Genomic DNA, 20,000 nt, shown 5'->3' with positions numbered 1-20,000 from the left:
AGAAAGAAGAAAGAAGAAAGAAGAAGAAGAAAGAAGAAGAAGAAGAAAGAAGAAGAAGAAAGAAGAAGAAGAAAGAAGAAGAAGACAGAAGAAGAAGACAGAAGAAGAAGACAGAAGAAGAAGACAGAAGAAGAAGACAGAAGAAGAAGAAAGAAGAAGAAGAAAGAAGAAGAAGACAGAAGAAGAAGACAGAAGAAGAAGACAGAAGAAGAAGACAGAAGAAGAAGACAGAAGAAGAAGACAGAAGAAGAAGACAGAAGAAGAAGACAGAAGAAGAAGACAGAAGAAGAAGACAGAAGAAGAAGACAGAAGAAGAAGACAGAAGAAGAAGACAGAAGAAGAAGACAGAAGAAGAAGACAGAAGAAGACAGAAGAAGACAGAAGAAGACAGAAGAAGACAGAAGAAGACAGAAGAAGACAGAAGAAGACAGAAGAAGACAGAAGAAGACAGAAGAAAGAAGACAGAAGAAAGAAGACAGAAGACAGAAGACAGAAGAAAGAAGAAGAAGGAAGAAGAAGAAAGAAGAAAGAAGAAAGAAGAAGAAGAAGAAAGAAGAAAGAAGAAGAAGAAAGAAGAAGAAAGAAGAAGAAGGAAGAAGAAGTCCTGAACCACCAAGCGGAGGAACTTTTCGTGAGCTGGAGCGATGGGTATGTGCAGGTACGTGTCCCTAATAGCTAGGGAGGCAAGGAATTCTCCTGCCACCATAAAGGTAATAATGGACCCTAGGAATTCCATTCTGAATCTCCTTACGTGCACATGTTTGCTCAGGTGTTAGAGGTCCAGGATGGGTCGAACTGACCTGTCCTTTTTTGGGGACCACAAGAGGTTGGAATAGAAGGCCTTGAACCTCTCACTGTCCGGGACAGGTACCATCGCCCCCGCCGTTTGGAGGGAGTGGATTGCTGAGGAGAAAACCTCGCGGTGTTTTGGAGCCTTTGGGGGGGTTGAGACAAGAGTGACCAGGGGATAGGGTCCGGAATTCAATGTGGTAACCGGAAGACACAAGGTATCGCAACCATTTGTGGTCTGAGGCGGCGGCCCAGATGGAGGAGGACGAGACTCCTCGGTCTTTGTTTAGACTGCCAGGACGAGGTGGACTCGGGGAGGGCTGAGAAGGTCGGGCCCTGCGTGTCTAGTAAAAAATCCCAGTTCCTGAGGGAAGGAGGAAGCCAGCTCTGAGACGCCCACAGGCTCTGATCACAAGAGGGAGCAATGCTGTGTAGATCTCCTGTGTGAGGAGAGTTACGCGCGCTTTAGTGAGGGGGCGTGGCTTATCAAGTGTCAGAGGGGGTGAGGCTTAGCTCCGACAAGAAGGCATGAGAAAATTTAAACAAAAAAAAATGGTGGGAAGGGACTCCCCTTCTCCCCCCCCCCTCCAGCCCTGCACAACAAATTGTGGACAGAAAAAAACCCCCAAAAAACTAAGTGTACCGCAGCTGCGGGTGCACTGAGTCCTGGGGGCTCTCTCCCTCCCCCTGCCACAGGTGGAATGCTATGCAGGAGTCTGCAATCAGCCCATGTGAATCCAGTCTGGGAGGATCTGACCTTTGCTCCAATTCCTGTTAGGGAGCCAGTGTGGAGATTCTGACACCTGCTGTGCCCGGTCACAGAGCTTATATCAACTCAGAGGCTGCCAGAGGAACTGAGGAAGTTTCTCATCTGCTCTGGAAATCTGAAGGATCTCACCTCAGCTCCTGTGGAGATGGCAGTCTGCTGCCTGGTCACGCTGGTGCAGAGCGTGTATCAACTCAGAGCCTGCAAGAGGGACTGAGGAAGTTTCAGGGGAAAAAAAAAAAAATAGGTGCCTGTGAAAAAAGTCGTCCAGTGAGTAACAGCCCAGGATCCAGCGTCGCAGGAGGGGGTACGGGGGAGGCGACACTCCGCGTTCCCGCCTGTTGATGGTTTTGGGAAATCGGTCCCCGAAGGAAACAGTCGCCCTCTAAAAACAAAAAAAAAAAAAAAATTCTTGCTGCAGTAGTCTGCAGAGATGTGCCTCCTATAGACACTGGCTGGGCCAGGGGGTGTATGCTGCAGGGGAGGAGCTAACATCTTTGCATCTACTTCGTGTCCTCCTATGGATAAGCAGCATAACACCATGGTCCTGCGTCCCCCAATGAGGCGTCAGAGAAATAGGGTATATAAAAGTTGACTCATGTCACTTCTCCATTAAAAAAGGAATCTACAATGTTGTGATCAGTCACATTCACTGTGCAAAAAAATTTGGTAGTTTTGTTGCTTCCAGAGTAAACCACACACCACGTATGCCCATGGACCTAAACACCCAAACATACTATACAAATAGCTTCTTACCTCAACAGGTTCAGTAGTCTTTGGTCTGTGAAAGAGAATTAAGGGGAAAAAAAAAAAAAAAATTTAAGGAAAAAACCCCCAAATAATTCTGTAATGTATGCAAAGCACGTTAAACTACAACATGTATAAAAAGAGAATTTTGTTACTTACCGTAAATTCTTTTTCTTATAGTTCCGTATTGGGAGACCCAGACCATGGGTGTTTAGCTTCTGCCCCCGGAGGACACACAAAGTACTACACTTAAAAGTGTAGCTCCTTCCTCTGAGCTTATACACCCCCTGGTAGCCAGTCCTAGCCAGTTTAGTGCAAAAGCTGAAGGAGAATAACCACCCACAAGTAGAACCGAGTAAGAACCGGAACAACCGGAGACTGTCCACGACAACAGCCGGTGATAACACACGGAACAAGAAAATTGCCAACAGGCAACAGGGAGGGTGCTGGGTCTCCCAATACGGAACTATAAGAAAAACAATTTACGGTAAGTAACAAAGAAGGGAATTTTGTTACTTACCGTAAATTCCTTTTCTTCTAGCTCCTATTGGGAGACCCAGACGATTGGGTGTATAGCTACTGCCTCCGGAGGCCACACAAAGCATTACACTAAAAAGTGTAAGGCCCCTCCCCTTCTGGCTATACACCCCCAGTGGGATCACTGGCTCACCAGTTTTAGTGCAAAAGCAAGAAGGAGGAAAGCCAATAACTGGTTAAACAAATTCACTCCGAGTAACATCGGAGAACTGAAAAACCGTTCAACATGAACAACATGTGTACCCGAAAAAACCCAAAAATCCCGAAGGACAACAGGGCGGGTGCTGGGTCTCCCAATAGGAGCTAGAAGAAAAGGAATTTACGGTAAGTAACAAAATTCCCTTCTTCTTCGTCGCTCCATTGGGAGACCCAGACGATTGGGACGTCCAAAAGCTGTCCCTGGGTGGGTAAATTAATACCTCAAGTTAGAGCTGCAAAACAGCTCTCCCCTACGAGGAGGCAACCGCCGCCTGCAGGACTCTTCTACCTAGGCTGGCGTCTGCCGAAGCATAGGTATGCACCTGATAATGTTTGGTGCAAGTGTGCAGACTCGACCAGGTAGCTGCCTGGCACACCTGTTGAGCCGTAGCCTGGTGTCGTAATGCCCAGGACGCACCCACGGCTCTGGTAGAATGGGCCTTCAGCCCTGATGGAACCGGAAGCCCAGCAGAACGGTAGGCTTCAAGAATTGGTTCTTTGATCCATCGAGCCAGGGTGGCCTTGGAAGCCTGCGACCCTTTGCGCTTACCAGCGACAAGGACAAAGAGTGCATCGGAACGGCGCAGGGGCGCCGTGCGGGAAATGTAGATTCTGAGTGCTCTCACCAGATCTAACAAATGTAAATTCATCTCATACCGATGAACTGCATGAGGACAAAAAGAAGGCAAAGAGATATCCTGATTAAGATGAAAAGAGGATACCACCTTCGGGAGAAACTCCTGAATGGGGCGCAGCACTACCTTGTCCTGGTGGAAGACCAGGAAAGGAGCCTTGGATGACAGCGCTGCTAGCTCAGACACTCTCCGAAGAGATGTGATCGCTACCAGAAAAGCCACTTTCTGTGATAGTCTAGAAAGTGAAACCTCCCTCAGAGGCTCGAAGGGCGGCTTCTGGAGGGCAACTAGTACCCTGTTCAGATCCCATGGATCTAACGGCCGCTTGTACGGGGGTACAATATGACAAACCCCCTGCAGGAACGTGCGCACCTTAGGAAGCCGTGCTAGACGCTTTTGAAAAAAGCCGGATAGCGCCGAGACTTGCCCTTTAAGGGAGCCGAGCGACAAACCTTTTTCTAACCCAGATTGCAGGAAAGAAAGAAAGGTAGGCAATGCCAAAGGCCAGGGAGACACTCCCTGAGCAGAGCACCAGGATAAGAATATCTTCCACGTTCTGTGGTAGATCTTAGCGGACGTGGGCTTCCTAGCCTGTCTCATGGTGGCAACGACCCCTTGGGATAATCCTGAAGACCCTAGGATCCAGGACTCAATGGCCACACAGTCAGGTTCAGGGCCGCAGAATTCCGATGGAAAAAACGGCCCTTGGGACAGTAAGTCTGGTCGGTCTGGTAGTGCCGACGGTTGGCCGACCGTGAGATGCCACAGATCCGGATACCACGCCCTCCTTGGCCAGTCTGGGGCGACGAGTATGACGCGGCTGTAGTCGGATCTGATCTTGCGTAGCACTCTGGGCAAGAGTGCGAGAGGTGGAAACACATAAGGGAGCCGGAACTGCGACCAATCTTGCACTAAGGCGTCTGCCGCCAGAGTTCTGTGATCGCGAGACCGTGCTATGAAGGTTGGGACCTTGTTGATGTGCCTGGACGCCATTAGGTCGACGTCCGGCCTTCCCCAGCGGCTACAGATTTCCTGAAACACGTCCGGGTGAAGGGACCATTCCCCTGCGTCCATGCCCTGGCGGCTGAGGAAGTCTGCTTCCCAGTTTTCTACGCCGGGGATGTGAACTGCGGATACGGTGGAGGCCGTGGCTTCCACCCACGTCAGAAACCGCCGGACTTCCTGGAAGGCTTGCCGACTGCGTGTCCCTCCTTGGTGATTGATGTATGTCACCGCTGTGGAGTTGTCCGACTGAATTCGGATCTGCTTTCCTTCCAGCCACTGCTGGAAGGCTAGTAGGGCAAGATACACTGCTCTGATTTCCAGAACATGGATCTGAAGGGTGGACTCCTGCTGAGTCCACGTACCCTGAGCCCTGTGGTGGAGAAAAAACTGCTCCCCACCCTGACAGACTCGCGTCTGTCGTGACTACCGCCCAAGACGGTGGTAGGAAGGATCTTCCCTGTGATAATGAAGTGGGAAGAAGCCACCATTGCAGAGAGTCCTTCCGAAAAGGATACTTTCCTGTTCAGGGATGTTGACTTCCCGTCCCATTGGCGGAGAATGTCCCAATAAGAGGGCACAGATGAAACTGCGCAAACGGAACCGCCTCCATTGCAGCCACCATCTTCCCGAGGAAGTGCATGAGGCGTCTTAAGGAGTGCGACTGACCTTGACGGAGAGTCTGCACCCCAGTCTGTAGTGACCGCTGCTTGTTCAGCGGAAGCTTCACTAGCGCTGACAGGGTATGAAAACTCCATGCCAAGATACGTTAGTGATTGGGTCGGTGACAGGTTTGACTTTGAAAAGTCGATGATCCACCCGAACGTCTGGAGAGTCTCCAGCGCAACATTCAGGCTGAGTTGGCATGCCTCTTGAGAGGGTGCCTTGCAAGTAGATCGTCCAAGTAAGGGATCACAGAGTGTCCCTGTGAGTGCAAGACTGCTACCACTGCCGCCATGACCTTGGTGAACACCCGTGGGGTTGTCGCCAGACCGAATGGCAGAGCTACGAACTGAAGATGGTCGTCTCCCATCACGAAACGTAGAAAACATTGGTGCTCTGTAGCAATCGGCACGTGGAGATAAGCATCTTTGATGTCTATTGATGCTAGGAAATATCCTTGAGACATTGAGGCAATGACGGAGCGGAGGGTTTCATCCGGAACCGCCTGGCCTCCACGTGCTTGTTGAGCAGTTTTAGGTCCAGAACGGACCGGAAAGAGCCATCCTTTTTCGGCACCACAACCAGATTGGAGGAAAACCGTGTCTTGTTCCTGAAGAGGAACAGGGAGTACCACTCCTCATGCCTGCAGAAGAGCATCGGCTCGGTGGTGAGGTGGGGACGTTCTGAAGAATCGAGTCGGAGGACGAGAACAGAACTCTGTCCTGTGCACGTGGGCACAATGTCCCTCACCCACCGGTCTGTGACCTGTGGCAGCTAAATGTCGCCAAAGGCGAGCGAGTCTGCCATCAACCGCGGATGCGGAGAGATGAGAGAGCTGAGAGTCATGAGGAGACCGCCTTGGTAGCGGTTCCTCCGGCTGCCTTCCTTGGGCGTGATTGAGCCCCCGGAAACTGAGCCCCTCTGAGGCTTTTCAGCTCTTCTGGGCGAGGACAATTGGGACCTGCCCGAGCTTGGGAAGGACCGAAACCTCGACTGTCCTTCCAGGACAGCATTAATAGGGTAAGTCACAATGCAGACATTGCGAGGTTACGGACGCCCCTGCGGCACAAATGTACATATGCTCAAGACCAGCTGTGCAAGAACAGCTGAAAAACTTAGGGTGCCCATACGGCTGTAAATGCCGGAGCAACCGACACGCCGATAGCCTCATAGACAGATTTCAACCAGAGTCCATCTGTCTGGCATCTTTAAGTGAAGTCCCATCTCCACTGCAACTATAGCTCTAGCCGCAAGCCTGGAGATTGGAGAATCCACCTTTGGACCCTGGGTCCCGCGCTTGACCACGTCAGGGGGAAAAGGATAACGTGTATCGTTAATACGTTTGGAGAAAACGCTTATCTGGTAAGCGTGGTGTTCCTGGACTGCTTCTCTGAAGTCAGCGTGGCCAGAAAAATACTCAATATACGTTTGAGCTACTGAAATGGGACTTCTCCTGCTGTGAAGCTGACTCCTCCTCTGGGGGAGCTGAGGGAGAAAGATCCAACATTCCATTGATGGACGCTATAGGATCATTCCTTATGGCGTCACCATCCGGTGTATCCGGATTGAGAGCGTTGTCAGGATCAAAGTCCTGATGAGCTACGTCTGCCTCATCATACAGAGAGCCTCCTGGGACCCCCCCCCCCGGAGCACCGATTTTATTCCCAATGAGGGTGGCCAGGGAGCAATGATCCAGATTGCCCACGGCCTGTCCGGACTGCAAGTCTCTATCCCATTGCAACTCCATCCCTGTCCTTGGACAGGGTTGACAGGTGGTTCCTTTGGCCACGTCTAGTAGAGACCCCGGCTGACCAAGTGCTCCAGGGGAGCATTGCACACATGCAGTCACAACAGCATCGAAAGCCTGTGTTGCTTATATGCTGCTGCCGACTAGCCATCTAGGACATAGAGCCAATAATGGCGACCGTACAATGCAATGTATAGCATACAAGCATAAAGTACAATGAACACTGCAGCACATGCAATACAAGCAGCATAGAAAGCCTGTGCCTTGGCACCCCTGCTTGTCTGCCGCTGTAGACTAGCCATCTAGGGGAATATACAGTGCAATGTATAGCATACAAGCATAATTACAAATGAACGCTGCAACCCCTGCAATACAAGCAGCATAGAAAAAAAAAAACCTGTGCCTCAGCACCCTTGCATTTCTGCTGCTGTAGTCTAGTCATTCTAGGCGAAAATAGCCCAGACTAGTGACCGTACAGTGCAGTGTATAGCATTCAAGCATAAAATACACATGAACACTTCAGTACGTGCAATACAAGCAGTATAGAAAGCCCGTGCCGTAGCACCCCTGCTTTCCTGCTGCTGATGTGTCGCCATCTAAGAGGGCATATAGCCAAAGATAGCGACCTATGCAGTGTAAGCATAAAATACAAAATGGACAACTGCGGTATTTAGTGGGGTCAGCACTTCATGTGCCGCTTACCGCCCGCCTATAAGCGGGTGTGTGGTCGCCCTAGTCCTGTGCCTGGTTGCCCAGAGTCCGATCTCTCAGCTCGGACTGCAGGAATGGCTGCCGGCGTCTTCTCCAGCTCGTGTGAGTAGGGGCGGGCCGTGGGCGTGCCCCCAAGTCAGAGCGGGAAACCGGCGTCCCACAGTGTCCAGTGAGAGGGCTGGAGCATGTAAATAAGGCTCCAGCCCTCGGCGCTGCTGATTGTACAGCGTCTCTCCCCTACCCTGATTGACAGGGTGGGGGCGGGAACGAAGCGGAGCTAGGCCGCAAAAGCCGGGGACTGGATTTATAAGCGCCGCCGCCATAAAAGCGCGGTCGGCGCTAAGTCCCCGGCGCACTACAAGTCCCAGCCGCGCCGCCGCTCCCGAGCGTCCGGCGCGGTAGTTCCCCATACATAAAGTCACTCAGCTAGGCTGCAGTGACTGTAACCCTTTACTGTCCCCGGCGCACTAGCACACCCAGCAAGTCTGGAGTGTGCTGTGCCTGTGTGTACGGGGACACAGAGTACCTGAATGGTGCAGGGCCTTGTCCCTGAACGGCACTCCCGCTCCACATCCAGCAGGTTCAATGGGTCTGTGGATGGAGCCCGGCCTCAGGGCTTTGGGGCCGGTAAGATCCCACTTCCTCAGAGCCCCTCAGGGGGATGTGGAAGGAAAACAGCATGTGGGCTCCAGCCTCCGTACCAGCAATAGGTACCTCAACCTTACAAACCACCAGCGGGGTGAGAAGGGAGCATGCTGGGGGCCCTATATGGGCCCACTTTTCTTCCATCCGACATAGTCAGCAGCTACTGCTGACTAAACAGTGGAGCTATGCGTGGATGTCTGACCTCCTTCGCACAAAGCAGAAAACTGGTGAGCCAGTGATCCCACTGGGGGTGTATAGCCAGAAGGGGAGGGGCCTTACACTTTTTAGTGTAATGCTTTGTGTGGCCTCCGGAGGCAGTAGCTATACACCCAATCGTCTGGGTCTCCCAATGGAGCGACGAAGAAATTCTCTTTTTCTTTATCGTTCCTTTGGGAGACCCAGACCATGGGACGTTCCAAAGCTGTCCCTGGGTGGGAATAAACAGAAAAAACTAAGAAGTAGGCGGAGCCTAACTTCACAAGTGGGCGACAGCTGCCTGAAGGATGCGTCTGCCCAAGCTCGCATCTGCCGAAGCATGAGCATGCACTTGGTAGTGCTTCGAAAAGGTATGCAGGCTAGTTCAAGTGGCAGCCTGACAGACTTGTTGAGCCGTAGCCTGGTGCCTAAAAGCCCAAGAGGCACCGACAGCTCTGGTCGAGTGTGCTTTGATCCCCGGCGGGGGAGGCACCTGAGTACTCTGGTAGGCGCCCGAAATGATCGATCTAATCCAACGGGCCAAGGTCGGCTTAGAAGCAGAGAGACCCTTGTGCCGGCCCTGTGGTTAGCACAAAAAGAGAGGTGCACCGGTGCGAGCCACATAAATCCGGAGAGCACGCACCAGATCTAGAGTATGCAGCGCTTTCTCAAAGCGATGAACAGGGGCCGGACAGAAGGAAGGCAAGGAAATATCCTGGTTAAGGTGGAAGGGAGAGACCACCTTAGGAAGAAAGTCCGGGGTCGGACGGAGAACTACCTTGTCTTGGTGAAAAACCAAAAAAGGTGACTCCGAGGAGAGCGCAGCCAAATCAGAGACTCTCCTGAGAGAAGTTATGGCAACTAGAAAGGCCACCTTTTGAGAAAGACGATACAAAGAAACCTCCCTGAGAGGCTCAAAGGGGGGTTTCTGCAATACCGTGAGGACCAAGTTAAGGTCCCAGGGATCCAAGGGCCGCCGATAAGGCGGAATGATGTGAGACGCACCTTGCATGAAGGTGTGGATTTGAGCCAGCCGGGCGATACGCCGCTGGAACAGCACTGATAGAGCTGAGACTTGTCCCTTGAGAGAGTTAAGGGACAGTCCTAGCTGCAGACCGGACTGTAAAAAAGACAGAAGGGTCGGCAACGAGAATGGCCAAGGAGAATGGCCGGAAGAGCGACACCAGGACAGGAAAATTTTCCAAGTCCTGTGATAGATCTTGACGGAGGAAGACTTACGGGCCCGGGTCATAGTGGAGATGACTTCAGGAGGAATACCAGAAGCCGTCAAAATCCAGGACTCAAGAGCCACGCCGTCAATTTGAGTGCCGCAGAATTCGGGCGGAAAAACGGACCTTGCGAGAGCAGGTCTGGACGGTCCGGAAGATGCCACGGCATCTCCACGGACAGTTGGAGCAGGTCCGGATACCAAGCTCGCCTGGGTCAGTCCGGTGCAATGAGGATGACTCGACGGCCCTCCATTCTGATCTTGCGCAGGACTCTGGGCAAGAGAGCTAGAGGGGGAAACACGTAGGACAGACGAAACTGGGACCAGTCTTGAACCAGAGCGTCCGCGGCGAAGGCCTGAGGATCGTGGGAGCGAGCCACGTAAACAGGAACCTTGTTGTTGTGACGGGATGCCATTAGGTCCACGTCCGGAGTGCCCCATTTGCGGCAGATTGACTGAAACACTGCCGGGTGCAGGGACCACTCGCCACCGTCCACGGATTGACGGCTGAGATAATCTGCCTCCCAGTTTTCTACGCCAGGGATGTGGACTGCGGATATGGTGGACTTGGAGTCCTCCGCCCATTGAAGGATGCGTTGGACCTCCAACATTGCCAGGCGGCTGCGTGTCCCGCCTTGGTGATTGATGTAGGCAACCGCTGTCGCGTTGTCTGACTGGACTCGAATGTGCCTGCCCGCCAACAGGTGGTGAAAAGCTAGGAGAGCTAGAAGCACAGCTCTGGTTTCCAGCACATTGATTGAAAGGGCTGACTCGGACGGAGTCCAAGTGCCCTGAGCTCTGTGGTGGTGATGTACCGCTCCCCAGCCGGATAGGCTGGCATCCGTGGTGAGAATCACCCAGGACGGAGCCAGGAAGGAGCGCCCTTGGGACAGGGAGAGGGGTCGAAGCCACCACTGAAGAGAGCTCCTGGTCCGTGGTGACAGAGCCACTAACCTCTGTAAGGAGGAAGGCCGCTTGTCCCAACAGCGGAGGATGTCCAGCTGCAGAGGACGCAGATGCAACTGAGAAAAGGGAACCGCCTCCATGGAAGCCACCATTTGACCCAGCACCTGCATCAGGCGCCTGAGGGAATAACGGCAGGGCCTCAGGAGAGAGTGCACCGCTAGCCGGAGAGACTGCTGTTTGATTAAGGGCAACTTCACAAGTGCCGGCAAAGTCTCGAACTGCATCCCTAGGTACGTGAGACTCTGGGTCGGAGTCAGAGTGGATTTGGGAAGATTGACAATCCACCCGAATTGGGCTAGGGTGGCGAGAGTGAGCGAAACACTCCGCTGACAGTCTGCGCTGGATGGACCCTTGACCAGAAGGTCGTCCAGGTAAGGGAGCACTGCCAACCCCTGGAGGTGCAGGACCGCAATCACTGCCGCCATGACCTTGGTGAATACCCGAGGGGCCGTGGCTAACCCGAAGGGGAGAGCCACGAATTGGAAATGATCCTCTCCTATCGCAAAACGTAACCAACACTGATGTGACACTGCGATTGGCACATGTAGATAGGCATCTCTGATGTTGATGGACGCCAGGAACCCCCCTTGGGTCATAGAGGCAATGACTGATCGCAGGGACTCCATGCGAAAATGCCGCACCCGAACATGCTTGTTGAGAAGCTTGAGATCCAGGATGGGCCGGAAGGTACCGTCCTTTTTTGGAACTAGGAAGAGATTTGAGTAAAAACCTCTGAACCGTTCCTGAGCGGGAACTGGGACAATCACTCCGTTTGCCTGCAAGGACGCCATGGCCTGCGAGAAGGCGGCGGCCTTGGAGCAGGGGGGAGTTGAGAGAAAAAATCTGTTTGGAGGGCTGGAAGAGAATTCTATCCTGTAGCCGTGAGATATGATGTCTCTCACCCACTGATCGGAGACTTGCTTTAGCCAAGGGTCGCCAAAGTGGGAGAGCCTGCCACCGACTAAGGACGTGGTTGGAGCGGGCCGAGAGTCATGAGGAAGCTGCCTTAGTGGCAGAACCTCCTGCGGTCTTCTGCGGACGCGCTTTTGGGCGCCAGTTGGATTTCTGATCCTTGGCTGAGATAGCGGACGAGGCGGAAGGCTTAGAGGATGACCAGTTGGAGGAACGAAAGGAACGAAACCTCGATTGATTCCTACCCTGGGCGGGTTTCCTGGTCTTGGTTTGTGGCATGGAAGTACTCTTCCCGCCAGTAGCTTCTTTAATGATTTCATCCAGCTGTTCACCAAACAGCCGTGAACCAGCAAAAGGGAGCCCTGCAAGAAACTTCTTGGAAGAAGCATCTGCCTTCCACTCTCGAAGCCACAAAATCCTGCGGATAACAAGAGAATTAGCTGAAGCCACCGCAGTGCGGTGAGCAGCCTCTAGCATGGCAGACATGGCATAAGATGAAAAAGCTGAAGCCTGAGCAGTTAAGGTAACCATCTCAGGCATAGATTCCTTGGTGAGGGAATGCATCTCCTCTAGAGAAGCAGAGATGGCTTTGAGAGCCCACACTGCTGCAAAAGTCGGGGAAAACGCGGCCCCCGCAGCTTCATACACAGATTTGGCCAGAAGGTCAATCTGACGGTCAGTGGAATCCTTAAGTGAGGTGCCGTCAGCCACCGACACAACGGTCCGGGCTGAGAGCCTAGACACCGGAGGGTCTACCTTTGGGGAATGAGCCCACTCCTTGACCACCTCAGGTGGAAATGGAAACCGGTCATCAGAACCACGCTTTGGAAAGCGTTTGTCAGGGCAGGCCCTGGGTTTGGTCACAGCGGTCTGAAAACTGGAGTGGTTAAAGATCACACTCTTTACTCTCTTAGGCGAGGTAAACTGATGTTTTTCTGCCAAAGAGAGTTGCTCCTCTGACACTGGTGGATTGAGATCCAGCACAGAATTAATAGAAGCAATCAAATCACTAAGATCTGAGTCACCCTCAGAGAAATCGAAGGGATACATAGCCTCCGAGCCCCCAGTGAGGGCATCCTCCTCATCTTGAGAGTCAGCTCTTGAGACAGAGCTGTGGGATGGGGAGGGGGAGGAAACCCTGCGCCTTCTCTTAGAAGGACGGGGTCTGGGATCAGATAATGAATCCTCCGTGAGCTCTGATAGACGGAGGTCAGAGGATAGGAGTCCTCTGTTATTAGAGGCACCCTGTGAGGGGGGCTGATGTATATTCAAAGTCCTGGACAAAAGTCTCATGGACTCAGCAAATGACTGGGATATGGACCTAGAAAAAGGACTCTACCCAGACCGGGGGTTCAGTCACAGGGGCAGCAGCCTGAGAGACCACTGGGGGTGAGACTCCAGGCTGTGGCACCGCCAAGTTAGAGCAACCACAGTGTGGATAAATGCTCGGCTCAGGCAGCAGGAGCTTACATGCAGTGCATGCAGCATAAAGCTTTGGAGCCTTGCTCCTTGTGTGAGACATGCTGCTGGAGTGGGGGCTTTGCAGAGAATGAACCCCAGGGAGAATATACAGAGGTCCACAACCGGAGACCGGCTGTGGCTTACCAGACCGCTGAGCGCGGTGTTGTGTGCCCTCCAGATCCCGAAGCCCGGTCCCCCAGTGCGCAGCACCTCAGCAGAGATGCAGAATGCAGGATGTCCCAGAGCAGAGTGAACTCTGCCTGAGAAATGGGGCGTTCCTATAAAAGAGCGGGAACTGGAGGGCTATAGAGACCTGCAGGGAAGGAGGGATGCCCCAGCAGTGGGGAGTGTCCCTCCCCTGTGTAGAACGGCCGCCGGGAGGAGCCGAACCTGTCCCTCTGTATGAGTGACATGCGAGGGCAGGAAAATGAAACTAGGCCTCCGGCGAAGCCGGGGCCTAAATTTAATCGGCGAGGCCGACAAGCAAGCACCATCGGCGCGGTTCTCTGGCAAAAGCTGGAGAACCCGCCGGAAAAGTTAAAAACAATCACATACAGCATACTCTCCCCATACAATAAAGAACCGGGACCCCCAACATAAACGTCTCAGGTACTTAGCTGCTGAGACGCAGGGCCATGATCCTGGGGATGAGTGCTCCGGTCCAACAGAATCCTCAAGGGGCTGTGGATGGAGACCGGACTCCTGCCAGGCATGGAGACCGTGCTGGCTCCCACTTCAAGCCAGAGCCCAGAAGGGATGGTGAAGGAGCGCGGCATGTAAGGCTTCAGCCTTGTAAATCAACCTTAACAACACCGCCGACACAGTGGGGTGAGAATGGACATGCCGGGAGTCCAGACATGGACCCGCTTTTCTTCAAACTCTTTCCAAAAGTCAAACAAAATCAGATGAGAATGCATGTGTGGATGTATGACCTCCTGAACACAAAAGCGATAAACTGGCTAGGACTGGCTACCAGGGGGTGTATAAGCTCAGAGGGAGGAGCTACACTTTTAAGTGTAGTACTTTGTGTGTCCTCCGGAGGCAGAAGCTAAACACCCATGGTCTGGGTCTCCCAAAGGAACGATAAAGAAAACCCTAATAAACTGTCTGTAATGTAGTTGGATCACTGGGATTGTTGTATTAAAGGGGTATGCTTCTGATTAGCTATGTGGCTTCTCATGTCCAGGGATTACTTAGTTGCCTGTGGTTGTAACCATGGATACCTAACAGTCGCTATATGAGTGGTCGTAATCATGGATGCCTAACATACTGTAACGCCCTGCACATGAGGTAAGCCACATAGCAAAATCAGAACTATGACAATTGAAAATATTTGGGAATATTATTTCACCTACTACATATTGGGATAGGCTCTCAGAGGGGTATTCCCATCTCCAAGCACTTTTTTTCTTTTTAAAAAGGGAACTTGTCAGGTCCAATATGCACCCAGAACTAAGACCAGTTCTGGGAACATATCTAATCCCTGCCTAAGGATGGAATCACATGGCATCCAATGCGATATGCTATTGATCCCCGGGCTCAGGTTCTGCTGCGAAAGTGAGCCGAGTGTCATGCGAGTGACCTGAACTTGCGATCGGGTCACAGCTGCAAAACTGAAAGCGGGCGCTGCGGAGGAGAAAGAGGGGTTAATCCCCACCCCCACCCCATCCATTGCCAGCCTGTGTGTATATCACACTGCACTTGGTAACATCAATGTTTCTCTCGCACTCATACACTTGAATGGGTGTGAATGACACGGCTCTCGCAGACAATCGCAGCATGATGCAAATTTTTCCTCAGTCAGATTACAGCTGAGGAAGAACTTGCAGATCTGTGCTGCAGCATTGTCTAACATGGGGCCGAGTGCAATGCCAGATTTTCTCACATTGCACTCGTGCGAATCATATGCAAGTGTGACTCCAGCCTAACTGTCCATGTACCCTGTATCTAGAAGCATACAAACTACTTCTAAAGATCCTTTATATGCTATTGAGCGCAGGGACTAGTCGCAATGGCATTCTTCCAAATCCCAACACCCCCACCCCCGACTAGTACCCCCACAGGAGTGTGCTAACGTGCTATTGAATGTCCATTGCCCAGCATCATCGGCGGTGATGTGCATACCTGTGTCCATTGTCACCACCACAGATGCAGAGATTAGGCTCAGTGCACGTGATCAGAAGTCTCGGCACTTCTGGTCATGTGCACTAGACCCCTCTGATATCGGAAAGCATAGACCCAGCTTTATATTGTGCATCACCAGAAGAGCCGGGATGTCTCATGCACACTAACCCTAAACCTAGCGTCTAAGGCGGTGACAGACACAGGTACACCGATGATCCTGGGCATTGAATAGCATGTTAGTCCGCCCACAGGGGCATGCTAAGAGGGCGGACTAGTCAGGGGATATAAGGCCCTTGCAACTAGTCCCTGTGCTTATTAGCATATTATAAAAGGATCTTTAGAAATACCGTATTTTTCGGATCATAAGACGCACTTTTTTTCCTCCAAATTTGGGAGGAAAGTGTGGGGTGCGTCTTATGGTCTGAAGCTGCGGGGTAGGGAGCTGTGGGGAGTCAGCGCTATGCAGTGTGATCACAGGAGGCAGGGAGGGTCGCTGCTGCAAAATGCCGGCGCTGGAGAAACCACGTGTGCCCGCTGCTTAAAGTAAAGGAATATTCATTAGCTGCTCCCCGCCCACCTCTCTCTGCAGTCAGCGGGTGTGAGGAGCAGCTAATGAATACTTGTTTAATGTAAACAAGCGGTCACATGTGGGAGCTCCAGACGCCGGCTTCCTGCAGCGGCTGGGGAGACTGTGTCCACTGTGAAGGAGGCAGGAGCAGGGTGCCATGTCTGCTGTCATGTCTGGCCCGGGGGAAGTGCAGATCACTGCAGTGTCCGGGCCAGAGCAGGCATACCTTCACAGCACAGCCGCAGTCTCTGTGCTGAGGGCTCACATTACTTTCACTTTGCTCCTGCTTCCTCTGCACTAGAAACAGTCTCCCGTAGCTGACAAGGACCTACAGTGATGTAATGCAGAGGGGTGGGCCAGAGCAGCACAGTGCCCCGCCTCTTCATTACATCACTGCAGGTCCTTGAGATATGGGAGACTTTGTTTGTAATGCCAGGACCAAATTGAAGCATGGTGAGCAGCACATCAGTACAAGTAAGGCAATAAATAATATAGTATATAAAGGCATTACTGCAGTGTACACCTGGATGGGGTTGGATTATACACACACACACACACACACACACAATTGGAGGATCACACATAATGATGGGGAACATACATATTCCACGACGGGGGCCATATACCTGGAAGGTACGCAGAATGGAGGATATGAGGACAGAATTTGGGGATATTATTACCTCAGTAACACTGTCAGCAGTAAAATAACTCATGACCACATTCTTTTACTTTAATTTTATTTTTTTCTATTTTTTCCTCCTTTAAAACAAGGGTGCGTCTTATAGTCCGAAAAGAAGGGAATTTTGTTTACTTACCGTAAATTCCTTTTCTTCTAGCTCCTATTGGGAGACCCAGACAATTGGGTGTATAGCTTCTGCCTCCGGAGGCCACACAAAGTATTACACTTTTAAAAAAGTGTAACCCCTCCCCTCTGCCTATACACCCTCCCGTGCATCACGGGCTCCTCAGTTTTGGTGCAAAAGCAGGAAGGAGGAAACTTATAAATTGGTCTAAGGTAAATTCAATCCGAAGGATGTTCGGAGAACTGAAACCATGAACCAAAAGAACAATTCAACATGAACAACATGTGTACATAAAAGAACAACAGCCCGAAGGGAACAGGGGCGGGTGCTGGGTCTCCCAATAGGAGCTAGAAGAAAAGGAATTTACGGTAAGTAAACAAAATTCCCTTCTTCTGTGTCGCTCCATTGGGAGACCCAGACAATTGGGACGTCCAAAAGCAGTCCCTGGGTGGGTAAAAGAATACCTCGATAAAAAGAGCCGAAAAACGGCCCCCTCTTACAGGTGGGCGACCGCCGCCTGAAGGACTCGCCTACCTAGGCTGGCATCTGCCGAAGCATAGGCATGCACCTGATAGTGTTTCGTGAAAGTGTGCAGACTCGACCAGGTAGCCGCCTGACACACCTGCTGAGCTGTAGCCTGGTGCCGCAATGCCCAGGATGCACCCACGGCTCTGGTAGAATGGGCCTTCAGCCCTGAAGGAATCGTAAGCCCAGAAGAACGGTAGGCTTCAAGAATCGGTTCCTTGATCCACCGAGCCAAGGTTGACTTGGAAGCCTGCGACCCCTTACGCTGGCCAGCGACAAGGACAAAGAGCGCATCCGAACGGCGCAGGGGCGCCGTGCGAGAAATGTAGAGCCGGAGTGCTCTCACGAGATCTAACAAGTGCAAATCCTTTTCACATTGGTGAACTGGATGAGGGCAAAAGGAAGGTAAGGAGATATCCTGATTGAGATGAAAAGGGGATACCACCTTAGGGAGAAATTCCGGGACCGGACGCAGAACCACCTTATCCTGGTGAAACACCAGGAAGGGGGCTTTGCATGACAGCGCTGCTAGCTCAGACACTCTCCGAAGTGATGTGACTGCCACTAGGAAGGCCACCTTCTGCGAAAGGCGTGATAGAGAGACATCCCGCATCGGCTCTAAAGGTGGTTTCTGAAGAGCCGATAGCACCCTGTTAAGATCCCAGGGTTCCAGCGGACGCTTGTAAGGTGGGACTATGTGGCAAACTCCCTGCAGGAACGTGCGGACCTGCGGAAGCCTGGCTAGACGCTTTTGAAAAAACACGGAAAGCGCCGATACTTGTCCCTTGAGAGAGCCGAGAGACAAACCCTTGTCCATTCCGGATTGAAGGAAAGAAAGAAAAGTGGGTAAGGCAAACGGCCAGGGGGTAAAACCCCGATCAGAGCACCAGGATAAGAAGATCCTCCAAGCCCTGTGATAGATCTTGGCGGACGTTGGTTTCCTGGCTTGTCTCATAGTGGCAATGACATCTTGAGATAACCCTGAGGACGCTAGGAGCCAGGACTCAATGGCCACACAGTCAGGTTGAGGGCCGCAGAATTCAGATGGAAAAATGGCCCTTGAGACAGCAAGTCTGGTCGGTCTGGGAGTGCCCACGGTTGATCCACCGTGAGGTGCCACAGATCCGGGTACCACGACCTCCTCGGCCAGTCTGGAGCGACGAGGATGGCGCGGCGGCAGTCGGACCTGATCTTGCGCAACACTCTGGGCAGCAGTGCCAGAGGAGGAAATACATAAGGCAGTCGAAACTGCGACCAATCCTGAACTAATGCGTCCGCCGCCAGAGCTCTGTGATCTTGAGACCGTGCCATGAATGCCGGGACTTTGTTGTTGTGCCGAGACGCCATGAGGTCGACGTCCGGCGTTCCCCAGCGGCAACAGATCTCTTGAAACACGTCCGGGTGAAGAGACCATTCCCCTGCGTCCATGCCCTGGCGACTGAGAAAGTCTGCTTCCCAGTTTTCTACGCCCGGGATGTGAACTGCGGAGATGGTGGAGGCTGTGGCTTCCGCCCACAGCAGAATCCACCGAACTTCTTGGAAGGCCTGACGACTGCGTGTGCCGCCCTGGTGGTTGATGTACGCGACCGCCGTGGCGTTGTCTGACTGTATGCGGATCTGTCTGCCCTCCAGCAACCGATGGAACGCCTTTAGGGCTAGATACACTGCCCTTATCTCCAGAACATTGATCTGAAGGGAGGACTCTGTCGGAGTCCAGGTTCTTTGAGCCCTGTGGTGGAGGAAGACCGCTCCCCACCCTGACAGACTCGCGTCCGTCGTGACCACAGCCCAGGATGGGGGCAGGAATGATTTTCCCTTCGACAAGGAAGTGGGAAGAAGCCACCACTGAAGGGAGGTTTTGGCTGCCAGTGAAAGAGAGACGTTCCTGTCTAGGGACGTCGACCTCCTGTCCCATTTGCGGAGAATGTCCCATTGAAGTGGACGCAGATGAAACTGCGCAAAGGGAACTGCCTCCATTGCTGCCACCATCTTCCCTAGGAAGTGCATGAGGCGCCTCAAGGGGTGTGACTGGGTCCGAAGGAGAGAGTGCACCCCTGTCTGCAGCGAACGCTGTTTGTCCAGCGGAAGCTTCACTATCGCTGAGAGAGTATGAAACTCCATCCCGAGGTAAGTCAGTGATTGGGTCGGTGTCAATTTTGACTTTGGGAAATTGATGATCCACCCAAACCTCTGGAGAGTCTCCAGAGCAATGGTCAGGCTGTGTTGACATGCCACCCGGGAGGGTGCCTTGACTAGGAGATCGTCTAAGTAAGGGATCACCGAGTGGCCCTGAGAGTGTAGGACCGCCACCACGGATGCCATGACCTTGGTGAAGACCCGTGGGGCTGTCGCCAGGCCGAAAGGCAGTGCTACAAACTGAAGGTGTTCGTCCCCGATGGCGAAACGCAGGAAGCGTTGATGCTCTGGTGCAATCGGCACATGGAGATAAGCATCCCTGATGTCGATTGAGGCTAGGAAGTCTCCTTGGGACATCGAGGCGATGACAGAACGGAGAGATTCCATCCGGAACCGTCTGGTTCTCACGTGTCTGTTGAGCAGTTTGAGGTCCAGAACGGGGCGGAATGATCCGTCCTTTTTTGGCACCACAAACAAGTTGGAGTAAAAACCGCGACCACGTTCTTGAATGGGAACGGGAATCACAACTCCTTCTGCCTTCAGAGTGTTCACCGCCTGAAAAAGTGCATCGGCTCGCTCGGGGGGCGGAGATGTTCTGAAGAAACGAGTCGGAGGACGAGAGCTGAGCTCTATCCTGTAACC

The 20,000-nt window shown here is 52.5% G+C and overlaps 1 protein-coding gene across 2 annotated transcripts in view; it reads right to left on the bottom strand.

Annotated features, from left to right (window-relative positions):
* The window catches only part of LOC142254241 (inner centromere protein A-like), a 129,272-nt gene that overhangs the window by 32,029 nt on the left and 77,243 nt on the right, over positions 1-20,000 (bottom strand). For both annotated transcript variants that reach the window (XM_075325243.1, XM_075325242.1), the window contains exon 6: positions 2,312-2,336. In XM_075325243.1, the coding sequence (XP_075181358.1) occupies positions 2,312-2,336 (25 nt within the window). The remainder of the gene's footprint in view (positions 1-2,311; positions 2,337-20,000) is intronic.

The sequence above is a fragment of the Anomaloglossus baeobatrachus genome, chromosome 10 (genome assembly GCF_048569485.1).
Source record: "Anomaloglossus baeobatrachus isolate aAnoBae1 chromosome 10, aAnoBae1.hap1, whole genome shotgun sequence".
NCBI classification, from domain to species: Eukaryota; Metazoa; Chordata; class Amphibia; order Anura; family Aromobatidae; genus Anomaloglossus; species Anomaloglossus baeobatrachus.
Note: the sequence above shows the minus strand (reverse complement) of the source record. Positions and strands in the feature narration are given on the sequence as shown.